General features: G+C 43.5%; 2 protein-coding genes across 2 annotated transcripts in view; both read right to left on the minus strand.

Annotated features, from left to right (window-relative positions):
• Window positions 1-882: 882 nt before the first annotated feature.
• Window positions 883-24206, minus strand: LOC109408313 (protein C3orf33 homolog). Its single transcript, XM_029860360.2, has 5 exons — window positions 24052-24206; window positions 23690-23843; window positions 2175-2234; window positions 1589-2106; window positions 883-1514 (listed from the first exon to the last, which is right to left on the minus strand). Exons 2-5 carry the CDS (start codon window positions 23777-23779, stop codon window positions 1409-1411), a joined length of 774 nt encoding a protein of 257 aa, XP_029716220.1. The 5' UTR covers window positions 23780-23843; window positions 24052-24206; the 3' UTR covers window positions 883-1408.
• Window positions 24207-24579: 373 nt separating this feature from the next.
• LOC109408327 (myosin-I heavy chain) overlaps window positions 24580-27534 on the minus strand; it is a 254619-nt gene continuing 251664 nt past the window's right edge. The window contains exon 16 of the mRNA XM_029860214.2: window positions 24580-26967. Within this exon, the coding sequence (XP_029716074.2) occupies window positions 26629-26967 (339 nt within the window). The 3' untranslated portion in view covers window positions 24580-26628. The remainder of the gene's footprint in view (window positions 26968-27534) is intronic.

Consider the following 27534-nt stretch of genomic DNA (forward strand, 5'->3'; position numbering starts at 1 on the left):
ACCCCTTTGAAATTCCCCTGAACGACCTTAAGACCCCCTCTCGAGAAACCATTCAAACTCCTTGAAACGCCCCTTGAATGCCCTGAAAACTTCATAATACCATGGAAACTTCCTCGAAATCCCTGTAATCGAATTGAAATGCCCAAGAAACTCCTTGAAACGCGTTTAAGTCTCCAGAAACCCTCTGAAACGGACCCGAAAACCTCTTGAGATGCTTCTGAAATACTATCAAATCTCTTTCAAACATTACTGAGAGTACCCTGAAACACTCTTAAATGGCGTGAAACGGCCCAGAAACTACTTGTAACGCCCTTTGAAGGCCGTTGAGACCTACCTGAATCACCCTTAAAGTCCCTTGAAATGTCCCTGGATCCCGTAATCCCATTGAAACGTCAACAAAACCTGTTGGAGCGCCCTGAACCCTCTACTTATCATGGTTCATCAGAAGGTCGGCTCCAGAGGCACGTTCTCCTTCATTTGGGAAGTTTGTGCCTTATCATGGTTGCTCTTAGAGACTAGCACATCATCGATTTTCGACGAAATCCAGCCATACCCCGTAGAATATGATTCAATAGGTTTCAAAATATGATTGTAATGTCATTAGGTAAAATCAACTGCTAACTACTTTCTTAAATAGTGGAACTATTGATAAACACCGGAAGAACTATTAAAGGGCAACTAATTGTATTTTTTGTTAATTTTGAAAAAAAAACGGCGAATTCGCAATATATTTTGTTCAAACGGGGCCCCAAAATTGCATGATATTGTTTATGGATGTTTTAGTAGTATCCAAAGAGCGTGGGAAGAATACTTGCTTCGTTGCACTACTTTACAACTTCACGGAATCTTCAAAACATGTGTCGAGTTTAAATCTATGATCAATTGATGGTATTGCTCAGTCTCTCTCTCAACAATTGGTTTATTCATCAGCTTGCGTGTGCCTTCAAATGATCATTTCCAAAAGCAGTTTCTATTAGTGAATCGGATTTTTTTTTAACCGGATCGAAACATCATTACTCCTATGAATACAAAATAAATCAATATAAAGGACTAATTCAACAGCAAACATGTATTCATTCAACGCTATCGCCACTAGTTTCTATTTTTTTTTCGGCTCACTTTTCTACAGCACTGACCACAACTCGGACAATGACGGCGCTAATTCGACACGCCTCCAAAAGACGATGATTATCTCTTCAAACGCGTGCTCTCTATTCAGGCACTTCTTAGAAACTCAAAGAAAAAAAAATACTATTCAAAACGGTAACAAGTTGTCATTTTACGATAAAAAACGAGCAGTGACCAAGCTAATGGGCCACATTCTCGTTTGATTTGTTGCGCTTGTTTGGCGAAGGGCAGATGCCTCGGCGTGGTTTTTCGATTGCACATGCTTCTTCTGCTGGCATATTCATCGTACCAGTTCGGGAACGCGATGCGACTGGGGAGACAGACGTTGGGACAAGCCGTCCCACATGGATTGCCATAATCTCGCGGGAAGTACTTTCGGTGGCAGACTGATAAGAGAAAAGAAAAAGTTTAAGATATCATAGGGGAAGCGCCTCAACCAACAACGGTACATGATACTCACGTATGTTGCCAAAGTCCCACCCGACGATCCTTGGCCTTACTCTCGCTGTTGGCCAACTTCTGGAAGTATGCGTGCACCTGCTTCTCGTACGGATCCTTACTGGTCAGCTTGACTCGCGGCACCGGAGCGCTCAATTTTGCGAATCCCAACTGAAGAAGGGCCTGACCCAGATCGACCTTCCGGAGCCACTTCTTGTCCGAAGACAGCTCGTTGAAGTACACACTGCATTCGGCGTAATCCTTGCCGGTTTCGGTTTTCACCGGAACAAAAGTAACCTGCCGATTGAGGACCACGGTCTGGAGCCAAGAGTACCCGTTGGCGTTGAGGTCCACCCCGGCGATTTTGACCGGGAGCGTTTTGTTGGACCAGAAGATTAGGTTCAGCGGGGGACGATGCTTCACGATCAGCAGAGGGCCGGACTGGATCGACGGTTCGATCTTGGTGACGCGGCCGTACTGAGGGATTTGCTCGCGGACAAAGTGCTTCGGGATGTCCGACGCTTTGGCAAAGCGGGTTATCTGGATGGGTAAGTTTTAACCAGTTAGTTATGAATATTTTTTTAGGACTATTACAATAGTGTACTTACAGGTCGGATTTTGTTATATGCGACGACGAATAAAATTCCAGATACCGTATAAGTCGCAATCTATGGAGAAAAAATAAGAAATTGTATGGGAAAGCTTAAGATTCATTTATGTGACTATCGGGAATTGAAACCTTGAGAAAACTGGCATCTTCAACATTAGTTTGAGATTTCGCACCTCCCCCCAAAATACTCATTAATGGACGGTTTCTTATAGGAAATTCAAATACAAAACTAATTTGGGGTCTTTTCGAATTTCTGAATTTTGTATAAGGGAATATTTCATCGACAGCACAAGTGACAACATCTAATACGGGTTTAAATATTTGTTACATTAATAAAACAGAATAATTGTTTAATGTGTTCTTTGTGTTATATGTTTTATTTTAACCTTGTCAAGATTCCTTATATTTTAATAAACATTTAGGGTTCTGGAAGAATAGAGACCCATGAAATACAATCCCATATTGATTGACAACTTTCAAGCCATTTTGGGCAAGTTATAGAAATCTAGTAATAAAACCCGAATCGGGATGCCCGATTAGGATTAGTTTTCCTAGATAAAATCAAGCTATGAATGCAGCAACAGATACTGCGAACTATAAGGCGAACTATAAACCAAACAAAACACAATTCCAGGATCGGAACTTGTTATCCATCTAGATAACAGGGCATATTTTCTTGTTTGTGCATTTATAAGGTTCTATGTGTCCGTGATTTTTCAATGCTTTGTATTATTTTTTTATTTCTGTAACACATCGTAGCGCTGCAATCGGCGATCTCATTATACTAATGTTTCAATTTACTACCAACTGTAGGATTTGTCTTGTTGAAAATTAGGATCTGAACACATGTCACGTCAAAACCGTAATAAAAATAGCTTGTCGATTTTTTTTACTCTCGCATGAAAAATATGTAACAAGCAATGTTTTCCAACGATTTCATCATGTAAAAATTTTTCTTTAGTATTCCTTGAAGGATTACTGCGAGAAGTCCTTTGGGTATATCTTTTACGATTCATCTAGCAGTTACTTCAAGGATATCTACAAAAAAATCCCCTATGATTTACTTCAGAACTATTTTCAGGGATTGCTTCAGAAATTCTTCTAAGCATTGGTTTAGGAATACTAACAATAATTCCTTTCAGGAACACCTCCAAGCATTTCTTCAGGAATATCTTCAAGGATTTTTATTAGGAATTTCTTTAAGCGTTGGAGTTCATCAAGGAACCCTTCAGATGAACTTTAACGAAGTACTCCAAGGATTATTTTAAAGATTTCTCCAAGAAGGAATCTTGTACAAGTTCCTCATGAAACTTTATTGAATGTCTGACATCATACTTGGAGTCATACTTGGACGGATCTTTGGGAAATTTTCTAAATAAATTTTTGAGGAAATCTCGAAGGAATTCTTGTGGAAATGCTGGCAGGAATTTTTGGAGGAATTTTTAAATGAATCCAAGGATATTCTAGATGGATTCTATGATGAATTCGGAAAGAATCATTGGACTGGTTTTGGAGATATCTGATAATATAATTGAAGGATTGCTAGAAAAATGTAAACAGGACCCAAGAGCGTTTTAGTAAACAATCATGTTTTGGGTGAGGTAGGTCTCAACTCGATCCACCCACGGACACCTATACATACTACCGTCTACCTCCGTTGGAACGACACCTCATACAAACCAACGGGGTTGTTTTTTAACCGTTATGTGGCCGGCAAACTTTTTGCTTTTTTCTACACCGTGTATTTTAAATGGGTGCTGGGTACCCGGGTACCCTGCCGGCCACATAAGGGTTAATTAGAACTTCTAGCAACCCTGTGGGCATCGAAAACCACACTGATGGTAACCCGTTTTGCTGTTTTGTTTTGATTCTGAGTCCAGTTTCAGAGAGGTTCAAATTAAAAAGTGTTCAGATTATATGTGGTCAAACCTGTTGGAGAAAATGCAACGGTCGTCCGGTATTCGACCTGATTGCCGAACCCCCTAGTGTCGACCAGAGACGAGACTCGCGATGAGGAAAAAAAGCAACGTCAAGTGCAGCCCAACTGAGCTGTCAGTTGTAGCCCGTTTGATTACGTTACCTAAAACGAGGAAAGTATTGCTATCCGAGATAAATTCTGAAGCCAAAATTCACTCCGAGCAGCATTTTCTTCTCCTGTACTGTCAAAAATAAATTGAAAACAAAATATTCCAATGATTACTTTGCTTGGCGATTGTTGGCGATGCAAAATTTAACCTCAACATGATTTTGTGCGTGAATGGGATTCAGTCACACTGCATGTGAGGTGATGCGGTCACGTACGTGTTTGAACCACCAGCCCTAAACATAATGTCAACACAGATAGGAAGAAGAAAAAAATAACAGAGTGGAGAAAAAGAAGACCGTCTTCGCGAGTCTCGTCTCAGGTGTCGACCTAATTGTCGACACCCCTGTTGTGCATGTTTTGATAGCTCGTTTTGTGCACGTCCCCAAGACAATTGACCAATTGAGTTGTCCAAAAAATGTCTCACGAAACCTAATGCAAGCCTATCCATATACGTGAGAACAAAAGATGTTCACAAAGTTCTTACAGATAGATTAACACGGGAAATCTGAACACAAACCACTACCACACAGGAATTTGGATTGGTCAATGGGCCTTTTCATTTGACGTCTCAAATCAGCTGATTTTGGGGGTCTTTGACAGTTCTCCTATGAAACTAACAATTTGGCGTTTGCGCCTTTGTTCGGCAGTTGTAAACAGTGGCATACACGGACCTGTCGTCTGAAAAGGCCTATGACAGTGAATGTATGTATGACAACGATGAATGTATGTTTACCTGTTTATGATTGTAATTGTTATCGCTTGACAACGGACTTGCGTTTTTCCACGACCATTACTGGATTTTGAACATTGGAACATTTCTGTCAAGATAGGGTATGTGTGCCATCAGTAATCTCATGCTCCCATTTTCATCCTATTCGAAAACAAGCGATTACGGCACCGATTGACTCCGTTCTTTTTGTTTTCATGGGTGCTCACTTCTAACAAAAAATACAAAATACAAAACAAACAGCGCTTCAATCCTTTGTTTTTCGTGGGATGAAAATGGGAGCCACATGCTTAATATGGGACCAATACCCTACTTGGTAAATTTTTATTAGGTTTTCTAGCTAACTCATGAGATCGGAAGAAGATTTCTTTGAAATTATTAACCCTTGAGCAGTCGCGTCTTTGACTACCTGCAGCGACGCCGCGCTCACGCTGTGTACCACATGCGTGTATTTTTCATGGTGCGTGTACTCAGTACACGACGCGACCGCTCCCGAGTTAACACGTTTTCAATAGATTTTTTTGAAAACTAATTTTGTGAATAGTGCTAGATCCTTTCTCAGGTCCTACGCAATCCGCGTCCGATCAGGCTAAGGCCGGGGTGGCCTCTGCTGTACATACAGTGCGAGAAATAATTATAAAGACAGAGCCGTTTTCCATACAAAATAATCATGTTTAGGGATCAAAATCTCTTTTTCTAGCGATTCGATTGTTATTGAATTTTGGCTGCAACCTTAAAATAACTAGAATTTTTACTAGAAATATAAATCATCATCCATGAAAACGTTTATAAGGTACCCCGGGGCAAGTGGGACCTAAAAAAGTGCTTATTTGGTTTTGTCATGCCAAAAATTTCAGAACACAAATTCTTTAATAATTCCAATGGACCCAAAAGATGTTGTTGGTATATTTGTACTTATTAACGTGCATTAAAACTGTTTCAAAATTTTTACATTCCATATATTAGGCATATAATGAAAAGTGTAGCAGATCTTCATTTACTGCGTTTCACGGGGCAAGTGAGACATATTCAGAGTATTTGTTCAAAGGGTTTAATATAAGTTGCAACAAATAAGGTAACATAAATCATAAATCTCTTATATGAATGACTATGTTTAGAGATTAAAATAAGAAGAGGTTTATGGTATCGTGCATAAATTACGTAACACATAACAAATCGCTGGGGAAAAAACTTGAATCAACTCTAGCAGCTCATGCAAAATAAATTGATTTTTCTTACAAAAAACGCCGTAAAGTGAAGCGACAAAAGATTTCTAAACTTGGTCTCTATATTATATAGTTGATGAATCTCATCAATATGGACGGTTTCAATTTATTATAGACGGTATCCAATTTATCATAGCTCAGAAGAATTCATTATGCAGCGTTGAGTGAAAAAATAATGGAAGATATATAAAGAAAAACGAAAAATACATGCTTTTGATTTTTTTTTGTTTTACCCAAGGTTTTACCATTTTTAACAAGAATTTCATCATCTAAATAGAGATAATAGAGTATAATTCAACAGTAGATTACTTATTGCGTCAATTTTTATTGACTTTCGTGCTAATTTCATCTTAGGCTGGACAAGGCGAGATGAACCCATATAATTGTTTTTGTTTATTCTCATAGGTCCCACATGCCCCAGATAGCGAAATGCACTGGGGCAAGTGAGAGCAGTAAACTAAAGGTAATAAATAAAAATAAAATGCAGCTTTTTCGCTTGATATAATTTGCAAGAACTCCAAACACTATCCTGAAACCGAAAAAGTATTTGTAGAATAACAAATCTATTTTTAAACGACGAATGTAGTAGAGCACGTCAATCTCACCTAGTGAATTGAAAATTACATATGAACAACAATATCGTATACGGTCCCTTTATGGTTGAAACAATATTTTTTTTTTGTATTCAAACTATCCGTAGGTGTGATACCTATGTTTTCCATGAAGAATGTTAGACTTAAAAATTTATAATAATAAAAATACTAGCTATAGGTCTCACTTGCCCCCGATTCTCACTTGCCCCGGGGTACCTTATCGACTTTTCAGATTCAAATAAATATAAAGACACATTTTTATATGGAAATAGTGTCTTTATATTTATTTGAATCTAAAAAGTCGATATGAACGTTTTCATGGAAGATGATTTATATTTCTAGTGAAAATTCTAGTTATTTTAAGGTTGCAGCCAAAATTCCATTATAATCGAATCGCTAGAAAACTAGATTTTGATTCCTAAACATGATTATTTTGTATGGAAAACGGCTCTGTCTTTATACTTATTTCTCGCACTGTATGTACAGCAGAGGCCGTCTCCATTCCACTCGGTCCATGTCTGTTTGTCTCAAGTTCCGCACTCTGCGAAGGGTCCGCAGATCGTCCTCCACTTAGTCGACCCACCTAGCCCGCTGCGCTCCACGTCTTATTGTACCAGTCGGATGACTCTCGAGAACAATTTTAGTCTGGTTGCTATCCGACATCCTGATGACGTGACCCGCCCACCGTAGCCTCCCGATTTTCGCGGTATGGACGATGGTTGGTTCTCTCAGCAGCTGATGCAGCTCGTGGTTCATTCGTCTTCTCCAAGTTCCGTCTTCCATCTGTACTCCGCCGTACATGGTACGCAACACCTTCCGTTCGAAAACTTCAAGGGCGCGTTGGTCCTCTGCACGTAGGGTCCATATTTCGTGCCCATAGAGGACGACCGGTCTAATCAGCGTTTTGTAGATAGTTAACTTCGTGTTACGGCGAACTTAATTCGATCGTAGAGTTCTGCGGAGTCCAAAGTAAGCACGATTTCCTGCCACAATGCGCCTCTGAATTTCTCTGCTGGTGTCGTTGTCGGCGGTCACCAGTGAGCCCAAGTACACGAATTCTTCAACCGCCTCGATTTCATCACCGTCGATATAAATTCGGGGTGGTGGGCGCGGTGATTCCTTGCTGGAGCCCTTTGCCATCATGTACTTTGTCTTCGACACATTAATTACTAATCCGATTCGCCTGGCTTCACTCTTTAGTCGGATGTACGTTTCCGCCATCGTCTCAAAATTGCGAGCTATAATATCAATATCATCAGCGAAACCAAACAGCTGAACGGACTTCGTGAAAATCGCCCCCCTCGTGTTTTTCCCCACTCTCCTTATTACACCTTCTAACGCAATGTTGAACAGCAAGCACGAAAGACCATCACCTTGCCGTAACCCTCTGCGAGATTCGAAGGGACTCGAGAGCGTCCCTGATACTCGAACTACGCACATCACTCGATCCATCGTCGCCTTGATCAATCGTATCAGTTTATCCGGGAATCCGTATTCGTGCATAATCTGCCATAGCTGTTCTCGATCGATTGTATCATACGCCGATTTGAAATCGATGAACAAGTGATGTGTGGGCACGTTGTATTCGCGGCATTTCTGCAACACCTGGCGGATGGCGAACATCTGGTCCGTTGTAGCGCGTTCACCCATGAATCCAGCCTGATATTGCCCCACGAATAGACCTGTGCGCCGCCGCGCCACGCCGCCGCCGCCGACACTTTTTGCCCCACGCCGACGCCGACCGTGATATCGGCGGCGCGCCATACGCCGATGTTCGTCACGCCGCCGATTTTCATTTTTCACGCCGGTGATCAGTGCACGAATAAAATTTTGTTTACATTAAGTTGAGATAAAATACTAAAACTCTTTCGAAGATTTCTCTAATATTCCAATCAAAGAATTCTTCAGAAGTTCCTTTAGAGATCTCTTCAGGAGTTTCTTCAAAGATGTCTCCAGTGGTTCCTTCAGAGATTTAGGGATGCCTCTAGGAGTTTTAACATGCTTTTTTTCAGAAGATCTCTCAGGAAGATCTCGACAGGAGTTCGATCAGATTTTTTTTCAGGAGGTTTCTGGGATTCCTCCTAGAAATACATCCGAGATTCATCCAGAAGATTCATCAGGGGATCCAATAGGTGGTCCTTCAGAGATTAGTCAGAGAGTTTCTCCAAGGATTTCTTCGGAAATTCCTTCAGGATTACATACAGGAGTTTCTTCAGGAATTAGTCCTGGAATTTCTTCAGAGATTCCTCTAGGAGATCTCCCAGGAATTCCTCTAGAATTCCAACAATGGGTTTCTCCTGGCGTTCTGTGTTCTTCAGAAATCACTCCAGGAGTTCCATCAAGGGTTCCTTCAGGAAATCTTTCCTGGAATTTTTTCAACAATCCCTCCTGAAATTCCATCAGGGATTCCTCTCGGTATGCCTCATGGAAATTTTTCAGGAGTTCTTTTGGGGATTCATCTAGGAGTTCGTTCAGATATTCCTACAGAAGTTCCTCCATAGATTCAAGAGCATTTTCAAGGATTCATGCAGTATAGTAGTTCTTTCAAGTAATGCTCCAAAAGTTCCTTCGGTGACCTCTTCAGGAGTTCCTTCAGGGATCTCCTCAACAATTCCAGGAGGGTTCAGGAATGCCTCCAGGTGTTCATTAGGAATTCCTTCAGAGGTTCTTTAAGTTATTTCAACAGAAGTTCGCTCGGGTATTCTTTCAGAAGTCCCTTCAGAGATTCTTTCAGGAGGATTCATAGATGCCTCCTGGAGATCCATCAAGAGTTCCGTTAGAAGTTCTTTCAGAAGTTTTACGTTGTAATGCCTTTTCCAGTCTTGATAAATTTCAAATACAGCTATTATTATATCTTGTCCGACGTTTCGGTTACATTTGGTACCTTCTACAGGGACTCAAATATTGCTGATTTTTCGTCCAGTGTTGTTCTGTCTAACAACAATTAACGATTTTTGGATTCGACTGCGATAGAATTTAACTTTGAAATGGCTTATCTAGTCTTGACAAAATTCGAATACGGCTATTTTATTAAGTTCTTTTAGACATTCATACAGGAGTTCTTACAGAAATAAGTCCAAGAGTTTCTTCATAGATTCCTCCAGGAGTTTCTGGGATTCATGAAGATGTTTCTTCAGAGGTTCCTCCTAAATTTCTTCAGGGATTCCTTCAGAATTTCATTCAGAATCCTACAAGATAACCTTAGGGGATTCCTCCAGAAGTTCATTTAGGAATTCAAGGGATCGCTCTTGGGATTCTTTCTGAAATTTTTCCAGGAGGACTTACGAATGCACCAGGAGTTATATCAGAGATTTCTTACAGGAGTTCTTTCAGGGAATCTTGTTAAAGTTCCTTCAAAAATTACCTTAGGAATATAATCAGGCATATCTCCAGGATATTATTTAGGGATCTCTCATGGAGTTTCTACAAGAATTCCTCAAGTATTTCCTTCTGGAATTCCTCCAGGAATTCTTTCGGGGACTCCTCCTGCCAATCTTTGGGGAATTCCTCTTACAAATCCTGCAGGGATCCGTCTACCCAAAAAGATTCCCTCGGGAGATTCCGCTGAAAATCCTTCAAGAATTTCACCTGGAAATGCTTCGGAGATTGCTACCGGAATTCTTTGGGGTATTTCCCCCGGAATTCCTGCAGCAATTTGCCCTGTAATTTCTTCGGTGATTCCTCTTGGATTTACTTCAGGGGTTCCTTATGGACTACCTACGAGTATTCCTCCTGAAATTCCTACGGGAATTCCTCCTGGAATTTATTTGGAGATTCTTCAAAGAAATCATTCGGAAATTCCTCCTGGAATTATTTCGAAGATTCCTCTTGGAATTCCTACGGGGATTCTTCCTAGATTTTCTTCAGGGTTTCTTCCTAGACTTCCTTCAAGGATTCCTTCTGAAATTCTTTCAAGGATTCCTCCTGATATTCCGTCGTGGATTCCTCCTGGACTGCCTTTGGGGATTCCTCCTGGATTTCCTTCGAAGATACAACTTAAACCTCCTTCTTGGAATTCTTCCGGGGATTTCTCGTACAACTTCTTTGGGGTCTCTCCTAGAGTTCCTTCAGGAAATCTTCCTGAAATTCCTTTGGAGATTTCTTCTGGAGTTCCTTCGCGGATTCGTCCTAGACTTAAATCATGGATTTCACCAGAATTTCTTTCAGAGTTTTCATTTGATACTCCGTCGTGGAGTTCCCCTGAAATTTCTCCTGGGTTTCCTCCTGGAATTTCTTAGATAACTTCTCTTAGAACTCCTTTGAAAATTCCTCCTATATTTCCTCATGGAATTCCTCCAGCAGTCCTCCTGGAATTCCTTCGATAATTTCTTCTAAAATTCATTCGGGATTCCTCCTGGAATTAATTTGGAGATTCCTTCTAAAGTTCCTTCGGGATTCCTTCGGGAATTTCTTCAGAAATTACTCCTGGAGTTCTTTGGGGATTCCTCTTGGAAATCCAATGATTATTTCGGTTTGAAATCCTTCGGGGATTCCTCCTGGAATTCCTCCAGAGATTCCTTCTAGAGTTCCTTCGGAAATTCCTCCTGGACTTCTTTCAGGGATTCCTCCTTGAAGTCCTCCGGGGATTTCTCCTGAAGTTCCTTCGGAGATTATTTCTAGAATTCCTTCGGAGATATCTCTTGAATTCTTACTTAAATTCCTCCTATAATTCCTTCAGAGATTCTTCCTAGAGTTGCTTCTGGGATTCCTCCTGTAATTTCTTCAAAGTTTCCTCTTGGAATTCCTTTGGAGTTTTCACTTCCAAATTCTTCGGAGATTCCTCATGGAATTCCTCCTAGAATTTCTTCGGGGTTTTCTTCGGTGAATCCTCCTAGAATTCCTTCGGTGATTCCTCCTTTCTGAGTTCTCCTGGAATTTTTTCGAGGATTCATCTTGGAATTCCTTCGGTCCTCTTAGATTTTTTTAGGAATTTCTCCCGGAATTTATTCAGAGATTCCTCTTGGGTATACTTCGTTGGTCCGTCCTCACAATTCTTCGGGGATTATTTCTTGAATCATCCTTGAAATTCCCACTGAAATTAATTTAAGGATTTTTGCTGGAATTTCTTTGATGTACTGCTTGAACTCCTTTGAGATACGCGCAGGTATTCTTTCTGGATTTTCTCTTGGAATTCCTGCGGAAATTCTTCACAGAGTTCTTTCGGAGATTTCTTCAGGGATGTACTTCCTGTACTTCCTGCGGGGTTTCCTCGTGAAACTCCTTCGAGGATTCCGCTTGGAGTTCCTTCGGAGATTCCTTCCGGAATTCCTTAAAGGGGTTCCCCCTGGGATTCCTGTAGGAATTTCTTCTAGAATTCTGTCGGGTATATCTTCTGGACTTCGTTTGCGGATTTCTCCTGGCATTCCTTCTGCAATTTCTTCCTGAACTTCCTTCGAGGATTCCTCCTAAAATTTCTCCGGGGATTCCTCCTGCACTTTTTTCAGGGATTCCTCCTGCACTTTTTTCAGGGATTCCTCCTGAGTTTTTTTCCAGAGATTTCTCTTGGAATTCCTTTGAGGTTTCCTCCTAGAATTCCTTTTGGGGTTTCACTTCAAATTTCTTCGGAGATTTCTCTTAGAATTCCTTCGAGGTTTCCTCTTGGAATACTTTCGGCAATTTCTCCTAGAAATCCCTCAGGGATTTCTCCTGGAATTCCTTCAGAGATTCCTCTTGGATATTTTTCGTTGATTCCTCTTAGAAATCCTAAAGGGATTCTTTTTCGAATTCACTTTGAAATTCCCACTGGAATACCTCCGAGGATTCTTTCTGGAAATCCTTTGGGAATTCCTGTTGGAATTTGCTTGGAATTCGTGCTGGAATTCTTTCGAAATTTCCTTATGCAAATTCTGCGGGAATTTCTTCTGGAATTCTTTCAGGGCTCCCTTATGGAATTCCTATGGGCATTCCTCCTGGAACTCCTTCCAGGATTACTACTTAAATTCCATTGGGGATTCCTTCTGAAATGCCTCCGGGATTCCTGCTTTAATTCTTTTGGGGAATCCTCTAGGAATTCCTTCGAGAATTCTGCATAAGTCAGTGATCTCTCTAAGAGAGATTCTTGAACTACATTTCAGTTATTTCAGCAGAAGTTCCTTAAGGGTTTCATCAGTGTTGCATTTGAACGCGATCAATTTGCGTTCAGGTTCAAATTCGGCACGCTGCGATCAAAACGATTTGAACATTGTTCAGTTCAAAATTTGGAACGCGAGCGAGCTCGAAATTGAACGCACCTTGAACAATGAGCAAGAACTGCACCAGTATAATGCCAACATGCTAACATGATACCCTGGTACCCGCTAAACTGAAACGGTCATATTTCTGCCATTTTTTCGCCAATTCTAGCAATCTTGGCTCATTGGATTGAGAATCTGACCTTCTATTGTGAGGGGGAACCGGACCGACCACCGTGGTTTGCGGATAATCCGTATTTCGGTGCAGAATCTTAATGCCCGATGCCACAACCCGAGCAAAGCTTGACAGCGAATTGAAAACTAATTTTGATGTTGTGATATTGCAAATTATGATAACTCAGGTTGTTGTCATTTTGGTCGTTTTAACGGTTAAAACATCAAAAATGAGAGCAGAAAAATGTTCCCGTAACAGCAAGTTGAAAACAATTCCTGCCATCAGTGATATCAAATTGATAACTGTTTTTGCTATCAGTGCGAAAAAATGGAAAAAACCGTTAATCGAATGATATGAAAACTTAAATGCAATATGTTAATTGCACTGATGGTATAGCATTAGTTGTATTATACAAGGTCGTCTAGAAGTTTTGAAATTGGTTAAAAACTTTAATATTTATAATAAGTTGAAGTGACAGCAAAACGAAATCAAAATTTGAATTCAAGTTGAGTCAAGACAATCTGATATCAAATTGTGATATCAATTTGCTGCTGATTACAAATCGTGTTTTCGATTTGCTATCATTTTGTTGTAAGACTTTGCTCGGGAATGGCCTAGGTCGTATGGCGCGTTTTTCTGTGCAACAACGAGTGTATACAAATGCTTCACATAGTCCTAGGAGAGAAGGCATATAGGATATGATGACACATTCAAGCTTTTGGATGTTGTTTCGCATAAAAACGCGTCATAAGGTTCGAGCTGTGACTCCGGACGATTCGATCCGCTTCCTTCCCAACCCCACAATGCAATGTATGTACGTATTAGCGTGGTTCAAAAAATCGTTTTTGCTCCACACCGCTTATTCGATTCCTAACCAGATTATATGACTTCTCCCAAAATTTGAGCTCATTTAGTTGAAAATTGAGACTGCACAAGCCCTTCAAAGTTTGTATGGGAATTACTATGGGAAAACGATGTTTTTCATTCAATCCACCGTAGCGTTTTCCCAAGTGCCCTAGTTGGTTAGTTGACCCTTGGTAATCTTTGGTTACTCTATCAGCTACAACTTTGCTGAAGACCGCATTTAAATCGGACGCATCATTAATTAGTTATCGATTTGTTTCCAACTGGACAAACTTTAACAGTGATCCTCCAGCTTCCCAGCAGGCAACATTGCTGCATATGGCGCCAAAGATAGCACACTGAAACCATGGCTACTATGTTTCACTGCAAAATGCAGTGATGCCTACCGAATAGTTTAAAAATCATGAGTAAAGATTTCGGTTCTGGACAAAAATCGGTAACTAATTAATGAGGCGTCCGATTTAAATGCGGTCTTCGGCAAAGTTGTAGCTGATAGAGTAACCTAGAATTACCAAGGGTCAATTAACCGACTAGGGCACTTGGGGAAATGCTACTGTGGATTGAATGAAAAACGGCCTTTTCCCATAGTAATTCCCATACAAACTTTGAAGGGCTTGTGCAGTCTCAATTTTCAACTAAATGAGCTCAAATTTTGGGAGAAAGCATAGAATCTGATTAGGAATCGAATAAGCGGTAGGGAGCAAAAACGATTTTTTGAACCACGCTAGTACGTATTACTAATATGGTATTATGTGGTACAGTAAAGGGCCATGTTCCATGAAGTCTTATTTCTGCGGAACTTTTGATGACTGGACCGATTCATTAGCTTTACATATTGATAGAATAGTGCATTAGAACATTGAGCCGAATGGGGATCTGAACGGGCGTTCTTGAGCAGTGAAAAGCTCTGACACGCAAGTTCAATGTTTACTGCGTTCACGTTCAAAAAATTGAACGCGTTCAGTTCATTTTTGGCTCGCGTTCAGTTCAAATGCAACACTGGGTTTCATACAGCAGTTCTTGCAGGGATTGTTCCAACAGTTTCTTCACGGAATCTTCCAGGAGATTTTTCAAGGCTCCTCCTGGAATTCTTTTGGAAATCATTCGAGGATTCCTTGAAAATAGTGCGACCTTATTATCAAATGTGATAGCTTCTGAAGGTTCTAAGAAAACAAAACGAAAAATGTAGCAAAATCTATATTTTTGCCCTTAATTTGCAATGGAGTAATGCAACATGCACTAATACGGATACGGGTAATTTCACAATAGATCTTATTACTGGCCACAGTGATGGACCCGAACAGGAATAAATAAGGTGTTCATTCAAACGTAAGGGTATAATTACTCAGGGTCAAATATTTGACAAATGAACTCAAGAAAAAAACATCTGTTTGACACTAGTGAATCAAACAAGATGTTAGAGCATTGGTTTCTTTTTGGCCAAATACTTCATCCTGTTTACTGGCATAATAATAATTCATGTCATAAATGGTCATGAAAAAGCAAAGACTGAACTACAAATTCTACAGCGTAGAGACAACTTCTTTGTTTCGCCAATGTTCACATTACGGTCAAATTTTGGTCACGCCGATTCACGCCGCCGCCGCCGCCGCCGAAAGCTGCCACCGGCGTGACGCCGATGACGCCGCCGCCGCCGGCCAAAAATGGCCCTCACGCCGCCGCCGAGCAAATTAAAGTCGGCGCACAGGTCCCACGAACTCTCTTGCAATCGGTGATAGACGGCGGCATAAAATTTGGGAGAGTATCTTGTAGGCAGCGCTCAGTAGTGTGATCGCGCGGTAGTTTCCGCAATCCAACTTATCGCCCTTTTTGTAGATGGGACACACGATACCTTCCATCCATTCCTCCGGTAATACTTCCTCCTCCCAAATCTTGGTAATGACCCAGTGTAGTGCTCTCACCAGTGCTTCTCCACCGTATTTTAGAAGCTCGCTTGGTAGTTGATCTGCTCCAGCGGCTTTGTTGTTTTTCAACCGGCCAACCTCCTCCTCAATCTCTTGAAGGTCAGGGGCCGGAAGTCCTTCGTCCTGTGCACATACTCCTAGATCTGTTACCACGCCACCTTCGGTACTTGCAACGTCGCCATTGAGGTGCTCATCGTAATGCTGCCGCCACCTCTCGACCACCTCACGCTGGCTCGTGAGAATATTCCCGTGATTATCTCGGCACATGTCCTCTTGTTTTTTTTTCGCAATCGTGAATAACGATTGATTTGAGTGAGAGAAAAACAGGGCCGGCTACATAACGAGACGTGCGCTTGAAGGAGAGAAGACGCATCACCCAACTGCGTGTGTTGTAGTTATTTTTATTGGAGCTCGGCAAAACCCCATAGATGATCGGTTAGCATTGCAAGTTATCAATCAAATGATATAGGTTCGATATTAACAAAAGTGCGTTTACTAAACAAAAAAGTAAATGTGGCCATTCGTCTTAATTCTTGTATCTTGAAATGTATCTTGTTGCATTGGTGCCATAAGGATGAAGAGAACGAAATTGAGGGTTTGAGCGTAAAAATAACAAGCCTGCTAGTGAGAAAACTTTTTTTTTTTCGGAGAAGAGGGAGAATGTGGGGTATTTTTTTTTTTTTTTTTTCCTTCTAAACCATAGGGGGATAAATCTGCTCATCAGACACCCTAACAGGAAGGTTAGGGTAGTGTGGGGATGAGGCCGTCTTCTACAATGCCGGTAGAAGCCAGGACTACTCTCTCCTCGACCCACTAAAACACATTCCTATGGTCGCCAAACCCTTACGTCTCTCCGGAACCACCAAGAAGGTATTGCTTCAGAGAGGGGCTAGTGCATATCGCACCCTCAAGGTTAGCTGCCGTAGCCTAGCAGCAACGAACATCGATGACTCGCACTGGAGAGTCCATCACGATAGCATACTGGCGCTTAGCCAGTTTCCCGAGTGGTCCTCGCCACTCCCTTTGTCCTCGGAAGGCGGGCAGGGTCAACCCCGCCCGCGCCCTACTGCTGAGCGGACATCAAGAACTGATGCCCACATGCAACCCGATCTGACCTGCTGAAGGCAAGGGTATCACTACCCTTCAGGCCTTATCAGCTGCATCCGTAGGTTGCAGACAGCAGGGTCTCACCTACCCCGACCCTTGCCGGGGACCCCTTTCCAACCGCGGGCTCAGATCCAACCCAGTAGACTGACGCCACGACAGCACCGCTACCGGGACTTCCTCTCCGCGGCCACTTAATCGCTGTAAGGGTCGATCTCGACCGCAGGGCACCGGTATGACCTACGAAGCCGACTTCGAACCCCTGGACCACCTCTTGTACTGCATCTGGACTAGCCATTCTCCGAGTCCACGCGCCACCTTCTTTGTAGCTCCCAGACGATATGGGTGATAGCCGTTGAAACGGCATTCCAGTTAATCTCGTCCCTACACATTCTCTGGACCAAGTTGTCCGGAGTTGTGTCCTCCCCGCATGTGGCAAGCATGCGGTCACGCATTGTGCGAAAACGCGGGCACACGAACAAAACGTGTTCCGCCGTTTCCTCTAAACCATTGCACACTGGGCATTCGGGAGAATCCGCATGCCCGAAACGGTGTAGATACTGTCGGAAGCAACCATGACCTGTAAGGACCTGTGTCAGGTGGAATGAAACCTCCCCATGGCGCCTATTAATCCAACTATCTACCCTCGGTATCAACCTATGGGTCCACCTTCCTTTGGTGGAACTGTCCCACGCGCGCTGCCATTTGACCATAGAGGCCATCCTGACAGTCTTGCGTATGCCTCTTGTGCCGCGCATTTCGAAGCACTCCATATCCTCACTGATAAGAATGCTGATGGGCACCATACCAGTAATGACACAGAGAGCGTCGTGTGACACGGTACGGTACGCGCTTGCAACCCTCAGACACATAAGCCTGTAAGTACTTTCCAGCTTCCGTCGGTAGCATTCAGTACTTAGCGCGGTACCCCACGCCGGGCCGCCATACCTAAGTATGGACGTAGCAACACTAGACGATCCCGCTAGACGCCTCTTGTGCCGCGCATTTCGAAGCACTCCATATCCTCACTGATAAGAATGCTGATGGGCACCATACCAGTAATGACACAGAGAGCGTCGTGTGACACGGTACGGTACGCGCTTGCAACCCTCAGACACATAAGCCTGTAAGTACTTTCCAGCTTCCGTCGGTAGCATTCAGTACTTAGCGCGGTACCCCACGCCGGGCCGCCATACCTAAGTATGGACGACGCAACACTAGACGAACACTAGCAACGGCTTACTGGCGTACACCGCTGAGCTATTGGACATCATCCGGGACAGTGCCGCAATAGCTGTGGAGGCTCTTTTACAGGCATAATCGACGTGGCTACCGAAGGTAAGCTTATCGTCGATCATCACGCCCAAGTGCTTGACAGAGCGCTTCGACAGGATAGTGCAGTCTCCTACACTGATCTCCGTCTGCTGCGCCGACTGCATGTTGTTCACAACCGTCACCTCTGTCTTGTGGTGAGCCAGCTCCAGTTTTCTGGACCGCATCCACGCCTCCACAACCTTGATCGAGTGGTCGGTAGTCAACTTCACCTCCTCGATCGTTTCACCGTAGACTTCGAGCGTAATATCGTCGGCAAATCCGACAATCACCACTCCCACTGGGTACTCTAACCTCAACACCTCGTCGTACATGACATTCCATAACACCGGACCCAGGATGGAACCTTGCGGGACTCCTGAGGTTATGTGAAAGCACTTCCGACCCACCTCCGTGTCGTATACTAGTACGCGATTCTGGAAGTAGCTTCCGAGAATCTTGTACAAGTACTCCGGTATCCCCAGACGCAAGAGCGCATCAGCAATAGCAGCCCAACTGGCGCTATTAAATGCATTCCTTACATCCAGAGTCACTACCCCGCAAAAGCGAATTCCCCTCCTCTTAGGCTCGAGTGCTTTCTCGGCGGTTTTTGTAACCGACAAGATAGCGTCTACGGTGGACCTCCCCTTCCGGAAGCCATACTGGTTGCTCGAGAGACCATTTACGCCCTCAGTGAACTTCAACATTCTATTGAGGATGATCTTTTCGAGCACCTTCCCCGCCGTGTCAATCAAGCATATTGGTCTATATGCCGACGGGTCTCCGGGTGGTTTCCCCGCCTTTGGCAATAGTACCAGGCTCTGCCTCTTCCAAGCTTCTGGGAAAACTCCCTCGTCCAGGCATTTCTGCATAGCAGACCTGAACATCTCGGGAGCTTCTGCAATAGCTACTTTTAAGGCCAGGTTCGGAACTCCGTCCGGACCTGGGGCCTTACCTACGCTAAGGGACTTAGCTATCCCCGCAAGTTCCACATCGGTGACCCTTTCCTCATCGCCAGCCCCAGTCCCCGGCTGTCCTACGAAAGGAGGCCAAGGACTAGGATCATGACGCGGAAAAAGTCCTCCAATGATCCCCTCCAACATCTCTGGAGATTGCTCTGTAGGAGCCATCACACCTCTCGTCTTGGCCATAACGATCCTGTAGGCATCACCCCACGGGGTCGTATTGGCACTCTGACAGAGACCCTCAAAGCAGACCTTCTTGCTTGCTCTTATCTCGGTCTTGAGCGCGGCTTTTGCAGCGGCGAACACCACCCGCCGTTCGTTTCGCTCTTCCTCTGATCGTGCTCGCTGCATCCGCCGCCTAGCCCGTAGGCAGGCGCGGCGCAGGTCCGCAATCGCGTCGGTCCACCAGTAAGCCGGTGGCCTCCCATTTCTAGGATGGACTCTCCTAGGCATGGTCGCATCACACGCACGTGAGAGCACCGCTACCAGCTCGTCGCCGTCTAAACCGAGTAAATTTCGCTCACGGCGGAGCGCTTCCCTAAATACCTCTTCGTCGAAGTATGATGTCTTCCACCTACGAGGGCTTGGCCTTGGCCTAGCCGCCTCTTCTTCTATCCGCTGTCTGCTGTTGTTGTAGTCGATACTGTAGCGAACCGCCAGGTGGTCGCTGTGAGTGTAGCCATCATCTACTCTCCAGTTCGAACTACTTGTTAGGCCAGGACTACAAAAGGTCACGTCAATAATTGACTCCGCTCCATTTCGACTATAGGTACTCTTGGTACCGACGTTAGCCAAGTCGACATCTAAGATGGCCAGTGTTTCTAGCAGGATCTGACCCCGCTGGTTCGTGAGACGGCTTCCCCATTCCACAGCCCAGGCATTAAAGTCACCCGCTATTACCACCGGCCTTCGCCCTGTTAGCACGGTCGTTAAGCGGTCCAGCATTTGCGTGAACCGCTCGATCGGCCACCGCGGAGGCGCATAACAGCTACAGAAGAAGACCCCGTTTACTTTGGCGACCACGAAGCCCTCATAGGTAGTAGACACCAACTCCTGCACGGGGTATTTACCCGTCGTCCATATCGCCGCCATTTTCCTGGTCCCATCCGAGGCCCAGTTGCCGTTGCCGGCGGGTACTCGGTATGGGTCCGAAATGATGGCGATATCCGTCTCCCACTCAGAAACCGCCTGACAAAGCAGTTGCTGAGCCGCATCACAGTGGTTCAGGTTCAGCTGCGTTACCTGCACTGTGATTTGTTGCTCACTGCGGCTTTCTTAAAGGCCGGGCACCCTGGACCACCCATCGCATGTCTGTTTTTCGAGGTTTTCCCGGTACAGATCATGCAGATGGGCGGACTCGTGCAGCTTTGGGCCTTATGGCCTTCAGCGCCGCATCGCCTACACAGTTTGCGCCTGTCGGGGCCTTTGCAGTCCCACGACTTGTGTCCTGGTTCCAGACACCTGAAGCAAACCTCAGGTGGCTCGTGGAATGTCAGGTGACAAACACACCAGCCCACCTTAATACTCCCTACTTTAACGGACTTTTTAACATCCGCCACAGGTAGCTGAACCAGAGCTATCTGTGTCCCTGCTGGCCCCTTCCGCAGCCTGACGGCTGTGGCGGCCACCTGAACATCGCACTGTTGCCGCAGTGCCGTGACGAGCTCTTCCGCTTCGGTGATCTCGTCTAGGTCTTTGACCTTCAGAGTCGCCTCATGCGTAAGAGCCCTCACCTCCACTCCATCTCCAAGGACCTCTTCTGCCAGCCTCTTGTAGGCGGCGCCCTTGTGATCCTTCTGGCGCTTAAGCTCCAGGATCATTTCGCCCGTACGAGTACGTCTGATACTGCGTACGTCGGCTCCAAGACCCTCGAGCTTGGCGTCGCACCTCATCGCCTTCAAGACGTCCGAGTATTTCGACTGTTCGGTCTTGATGACGATTGCGTCACCTTTTTCGCGCCTGGCACCTGCCTTCCTACGCCTTGGCTTGGCGACCTGCGCTTCTACCTGCGGATTCCCCTTCTTCTTCCTCTTCCGCTCCACCTTTGTCCAAGGAGGGTCTTCTCCTTGGACCGCCCTGCTCTGTGGCTGCTGAGGGCCCACCATTGGTCGCAACCCCTTGTTCCCATCAATCCGAGACGGGCCGGCCTTTTCAGGCCCACCCTTCCCAGCTTTCCGGGAACCCTGGCTGGGGTCCGACTTTCCGGCATAACCACCGGCTTTCGGGGTTATTATGCGCCTGGCCTTGCGGGCACCGCCAGACAGCTCCTCACCTGACGGCTGCCTCGCCCGCTTCTGCGAATGCTTGTCACGTTTGTCACGAGCATTCGCTTCCACACTCTTCGGACTACCCGCGAAGGAGAAGGCCTCCGTTTGCGTAAGCTTAGAGGCTTTCTCCTTTGCGGGTTCCGCCGCTGCCGCAGCCAGCAACGCGACCGCGTGCTCCTGCTTGGCCTCATCGACTGACGCTCTAAGCCGAAGCAAGGCCGTTTTCAGGTCCTTGCTTATATTCGACTTAGTTGTCGCGAAGTCGATTATTTTGCCAAGCTGCTGCTCAGCTACCTCCAATGCGGGCCGTCCTTTTCCTGCTACTTGGCTGATGGCCCTCAGCAACCATGCTCCGTCCATGACCTCCGCCGGCTGGCTTGCCGTGGAGTGGACAGGAGCTCCCACGCTTGAGCTGCGTAAGCAGCTTCCAGCACCTGACTCCTCGCTTCTCCTTGTCGGAGACCTCATCAACCCGCTTCTTGCGAAGGGGTTGATCGCACCGCTACTTCCACCTAAATTATTTGATTTTGAATTCTTGCTCATTGTTCCCACGAGTTGCACGAGAAATAATGTCCACCACGCCAGAGCTCTGCATTAACGCGGTAAGGGACAGCATACTGTGGGGGGTGCCCAGGTACCCCACAGGCTCCGTTAAAGATCGAGCATCTTTTTCACCCCCTCGATCACTCATTCCTCGGCACGGGTCGCTTGACACCTTGAATTGGGGTTAGTAGTCCTATTCTTAGCCGGCAACTACGCGGCTGACTCGCAAGCGGGGGGGTGCGTCAGGCCCCAGGACATCCGTCCCTGCTGCCCCTAGAATGTGGGGTATGAACAAAGCTGAGTAGCATTTCCCATGCGTGTATTTCCCCTAGCAAGCATCAGTGACAGCCAGCACCATGACGGGGTCGTCGTCAGTGTGATGCTGCCTCATTGACGAGTGGACTGTTGGCGGAGCAAGTCGCCATCACCGTGAGGTTCCGTATTATGCCAAGTGATTCTACTGCAGTTTGCTAAGATGGCTGGGAACGGATTGTTCCAGTGAGTTGCCCGGCATTCACAATAATGTTTCAAAAATGTGTTTAAAAATCTTAAAGTTTCACTAAAAGTTCTATAACTTTCAGAAAACTTATGCGGTCTCGCTCAAAATTTTACCAATGGAGCTTTACAATATGGTTTATAATTGATCAAAATTTTAGCGTATTTGATTGACGTATAAAAAAGTTATGACCATTTGAATGAAAAATTATTGTGACCAAAAAATTGCAGTACGGACAATTGTTTGATACACTGTACACCGAAATTTGATGGCAGACTAATGTAAATTTTTATTCGGGAAAGATCAATGATTTACATCCGCTATCCCAAAATATAACTCCAACTAACAGTCTCAAAAGATGAAAATGATATTCCTTATTTTCTACCTACCTAGAAACCGACATGCTGCATTCTTACATTAATTTCCAAAACATAACACCATGTTATGCATAGAATAATGTGAATACTCTGTTATTTTAATTCACTTATATATGGTCCTGGGTAATCCCCAAAATGATTATTTGGACTACTACAGCTCGAATAAATAAGTTTTTCATACAAAATAGCATACAGAATCAAGAAAACTCGTGTAACTTTTCAAAACAACTGCTTGAAACACCTTGAAAACAGCAATTCATTACACGTCCGGTGCTCGGCTGTTTTCTTCAGAACATTTCAAAACAACTTTTTTTTGTATAGTACGCTTTACAATAAAAATCACATCACGTTTTCTTAATGAAAAAATCAACAAAATGTGACTTTTTTCTACACCGGATCGTCAACGCAAGTTTAAATCACCATATACAATCCACTTTTGATAATCGCTTTAATAAATGTTAGTTTTTTTACGAAACATTCTTCTTGATTTTTGGTCCAAAGTAACCCCGACTGACGGTAGAAGACTTATTTCGCTGTTGCTTTTAATCCGTGAAAATTCCCTAGTTTAGCTTCCGATCTACTACGCATCTCAAATAAACCACGAAAACATATGGGAAACGGTCCAAAGATATGCTATAAGGAAAACTATCAACAAAACAATACACGCACGCAAAGGTCACCTACCTCGACTCCTTTGGTATCGTGGCTCATGTAATCGCAAAATCGCCGAAAATAGCCCTTATCTTCCAGCGGCGCTGGTGGTTCCGCAGCCATCTTTTTTCGTTTATCGTAAGCTTCTTCTTTCGTTGGTTGGTTCGCTTAAGACGGTAACTTTCACCTAAAATAGAAAGATTGTCAGTACCTGGTATATTCATAACACACATACCGCACCACAGCGGAGCGGTCTGTGTTTTTATTTTGATCATCGCTCGTTTCGAGGATGACTTCACAGAATCACGGGATGTGCGCGCGGTCGTGTGGCGCTTGGGATTGGATAACACGGCTCAGGACTACACCAGGCCAAGGTCACTTGTATTTACACTTACATGCGGTGATGCAATAACAACAATGGAGTAAGGCGGTTGATCGGAACTGCAAAACTACGGATATGGTATGCTCTATCGAGTCAGACGGCTAACAGGTTGATGACACACTGCTTGAAGGAATGAAAACAAATGCCTGAACTGATGGTATTGCGATAGTAGCTAGCATAAGCCGTATGCTTAGGCAATCATCACCATCATTTTAATCATCAAACGCAATAAATTGTATGTGAGAAAACTTATGTTCAATATTGTATGGAATTGTTGCTTACAAGGTTGTATGCGATAATCGATTAAATTTTTGTTCTCAATTGAAAAATCGTCCCAATGTTTCCAAGAAAACTTTAAAGGAAATGGTACCTGTAAAGTTCAACATTACAAATTTGTAAGCAAGTTTTCTTTCGAATTTGTTGGTAAATTTCACAAACTTAAATTTAACGGAACATGGTGTGATGCACGATCGAAGCAATCAAGTCAAGATCGCCCAACGCTACCAGGGGCTTTCGGATGTAAAAAAAATCGACATCTGTCTTTCAATTTTTGCTCAATAAATCTTGATTTACTTCCGTTATGAGATTTTATGACCAGTATAGAAAGCAGAGTATAGCCGCAATACTGCGCCTCTCTTCGATTGATTGGTTTTTAACGAAAAATACCACTTTCATTCAGTAATGGTTTTCAGTACACGAGATCACGATAATGGCAGCCGGACCCGGAGGTTCGCATCGCCAATTTGGGCTGGAAATTCATCAGACATTTGTTTCTCAATCGAGATTTATCGTTCTTGTGTCTCGTTTCTCTCGTATAGAATGCGGTTAGTCAACTACGTGGAGCCAACTTACACGAGGGAAGATATAGGAATTAGAAAGATTATAACTCACTTCTCATTTGGTAGCAATTCACTAGAAAGTAGTTCTGCTGCAACGCAATTTCATTATACCAATTAGTCTTGACTAGTGAAATTTTTGTTTCTCGTTTACTGTTGGTTTATGTTTTTGTTTTGTGTTTGATTAGTTTGTTAAGGTTTTCTGTTTACTTTTTTTTTCGTTAGTGCTATGTTTAAGGGGTTAGGCTTCCTTTCTGGGTTTTTCTTCGATAACATTTTACTTGTAACTATTCAATAATCATTTTCAACCATTTTCAATAGTTTTGCAATTGTTTGCTTAGACTTTCAATATATAGTTCTGTTTCTCAGTTTATTATACCCTACTTGGTAAGATTTGATAAATAAAATTCTGAACTTATCTCGAGTTGAAGTAAACTTGAAGAATTCTTATGCAAATGTGTGTAATGGTTAAAAGCGGGGTTTGGTGTAGTTTTGTTTTAAAAAGTTTCTATCTGCTAGAGTGTTTAGTTAGTATCGTTAGTATGTGTGTAAACAGGAAAACTTATTATGGCCAATATCATTATACAAATAAATAATTGTTTATAAATAAATTACTCACATTCGTACGTATCTCTAGAGAAAATTATCGCTAAGCTTAACCTATCTGAGTTTCACTTAGGTGCTAAACAATTATACGAAAAATTTGTATCAAAAGAGATTTCTGCGTATATCAATGCACTGATAGAAAATCAACACAGCATATCACACGTTTTTCCATCGAAAAAATCACGAAATAAACATATAGGGAAGAAAATAGCTAAAGATAGGCAACTAAATTTTACTCGTAATGGCCTGAGTCCCAAACAATTCGTGAAACAGTTTGACAGTGTAGAATTGTTGTATAAAAAAATAACATAATAAATAAGAAAGTGAAAGACACTTGTTGAACAAAGCGGCGGAAACGAAGGCAGTATTGTGCAAGTGTTAGTGTGTTTTGTGCTACTAAGTGCTTGGGGTTGTGAAAGGCGCTTCCTATTTCAGAATCTTTATAGGTATACCTGTGAGTTGCTAATAACAAGTCCATAGAAATCGGAACCAATTCGTCGGCTTACTAAACCATGTGGGTGTTCTGTGAGCAAATTGCGAATGGTTGTTTCGACTTAATGAGATCATCAGAGCGCGCAACGAATTCGAGTGGCGAGGGAGATTCTACTACTTGGCGCATGATTGCTTCGCTCAGGTAACTGAAACTACGATTTTCTTTTGCTATAATATTTAAAAAACTGTTTCAACTTCGATTTCAGCGACGCAACGAAAATCAGAATTTCTATCGCAAAATTTCACCGGTTTTCATTACAAAGTTTGATTACTGTAGCTTACCTTCCTGGTTACTGCTGTTGGTTATTAGAGGATATATTTTGATTTCATGAGACAATTTGATATTGTTGTAAGTAGAAAATTTTGATTTCCATGCGTCTTGACTGAGATCCAAAACCACGTGTGTTGTGTTCGTTTTCCGTTGTTGATTCGAATTAGTTCTTGAACGTTCCTAAACTGATTATCAAACCTTTCACACGTGTCCAATATTTGCTTAACTTGTAATAACTTGTTTTTATCAGTCTCTCACACATACATTTATTGTAATCCTTCCGTATTGTTAATGCAACGTCGTCCCTTCGTGAGTGTTTTACAATTACTATCGATATTTAAGCTAATACTCTGTAACATGTTTCTTTCCGCAAAGCACTCCACCCTTAACTTGGTTGCGGAGCAACCAAAGCCACTCCACCTGACTGCCGCAGCATTGCCATCGAAGAAGGCCTTGTCGACTGTCCGCTCGAACCGCCCTTTCGATGATCCTGCTGTTGTTGCTGCAGCAATGCTTGTTGCTGTTGCTGCTGCTGTTGCAGAAGCAACTGCTGCTGTTGCTGCGGCGTAAGATTCTGATGCGGAGGCGGAAGCGGTTGATTGTGCGGTGGTACCTGAGGCGCTACTCCGGCCGTTCCGGTGTTGGGGTCTTTCTGTGACTCGTCGTTCAACTGCGACTGGATGACCTCCATGTACTCGCGGATCAGGTTGGCGATTTGGAAGGCCTGAAAATGGGTGAATGTATGATTAAACTTTCTTACAATGGTGTTCGAAGTTATCCTTAATAAAATGATTCCTTAGATATTCAGTATAGCAATGAAACAGAGGTCAGACGGTTTTTCTATAGTATGTATTTCTAAAATACTTTCATTTATAAGCCACAAGATCAGGAACATAACTCAAATCTGCTAATTTATTGGCAACATTAATCCCTGAAAGACTTGGGACCAGAATGGGATTATTTAGATGCAATCGCTCGCTTTGATGGTGGCTCCAAAGAGGAGTGTTGCGATGACGAGGCTTGCTTCTGACTTATGCGAAGTATGCACTTCAAACGGAATCACTCAAGTAATTTTCGTTCAGTGCATTATTTTTCCGTAACCGGAATAGTCAAGAAATTTAAAACAGCAAGCCCCATTTGATTTGACGTTTCGTTTCAGCTCCTTACTACACGGTAAAAAATCTGCTCTCTGATATGAACAGATTGGCATTTGAATTCACACTACTGTCCAAACAGTTTGTTATCATCTAATTATCATTTGAAAAAGAACATCCAATGCCTCTTCAGTTTT

The sequence above is a fragment of the Aedes albopictus genome, chromosome 1 (assembly GCF_035046485.1).
Source record: "Aedes albopictus strain Foshan chromosome 1, AalbF5, whole genome shotgun sequence".
In the NCBI taxonomy this organism is placed as follows: domain Eukaryota; kingdom Metazoa; phylum Arthropoda; class Insecta; order Diptera; family Culicidae; genus Aedes; species Aedes albopictus.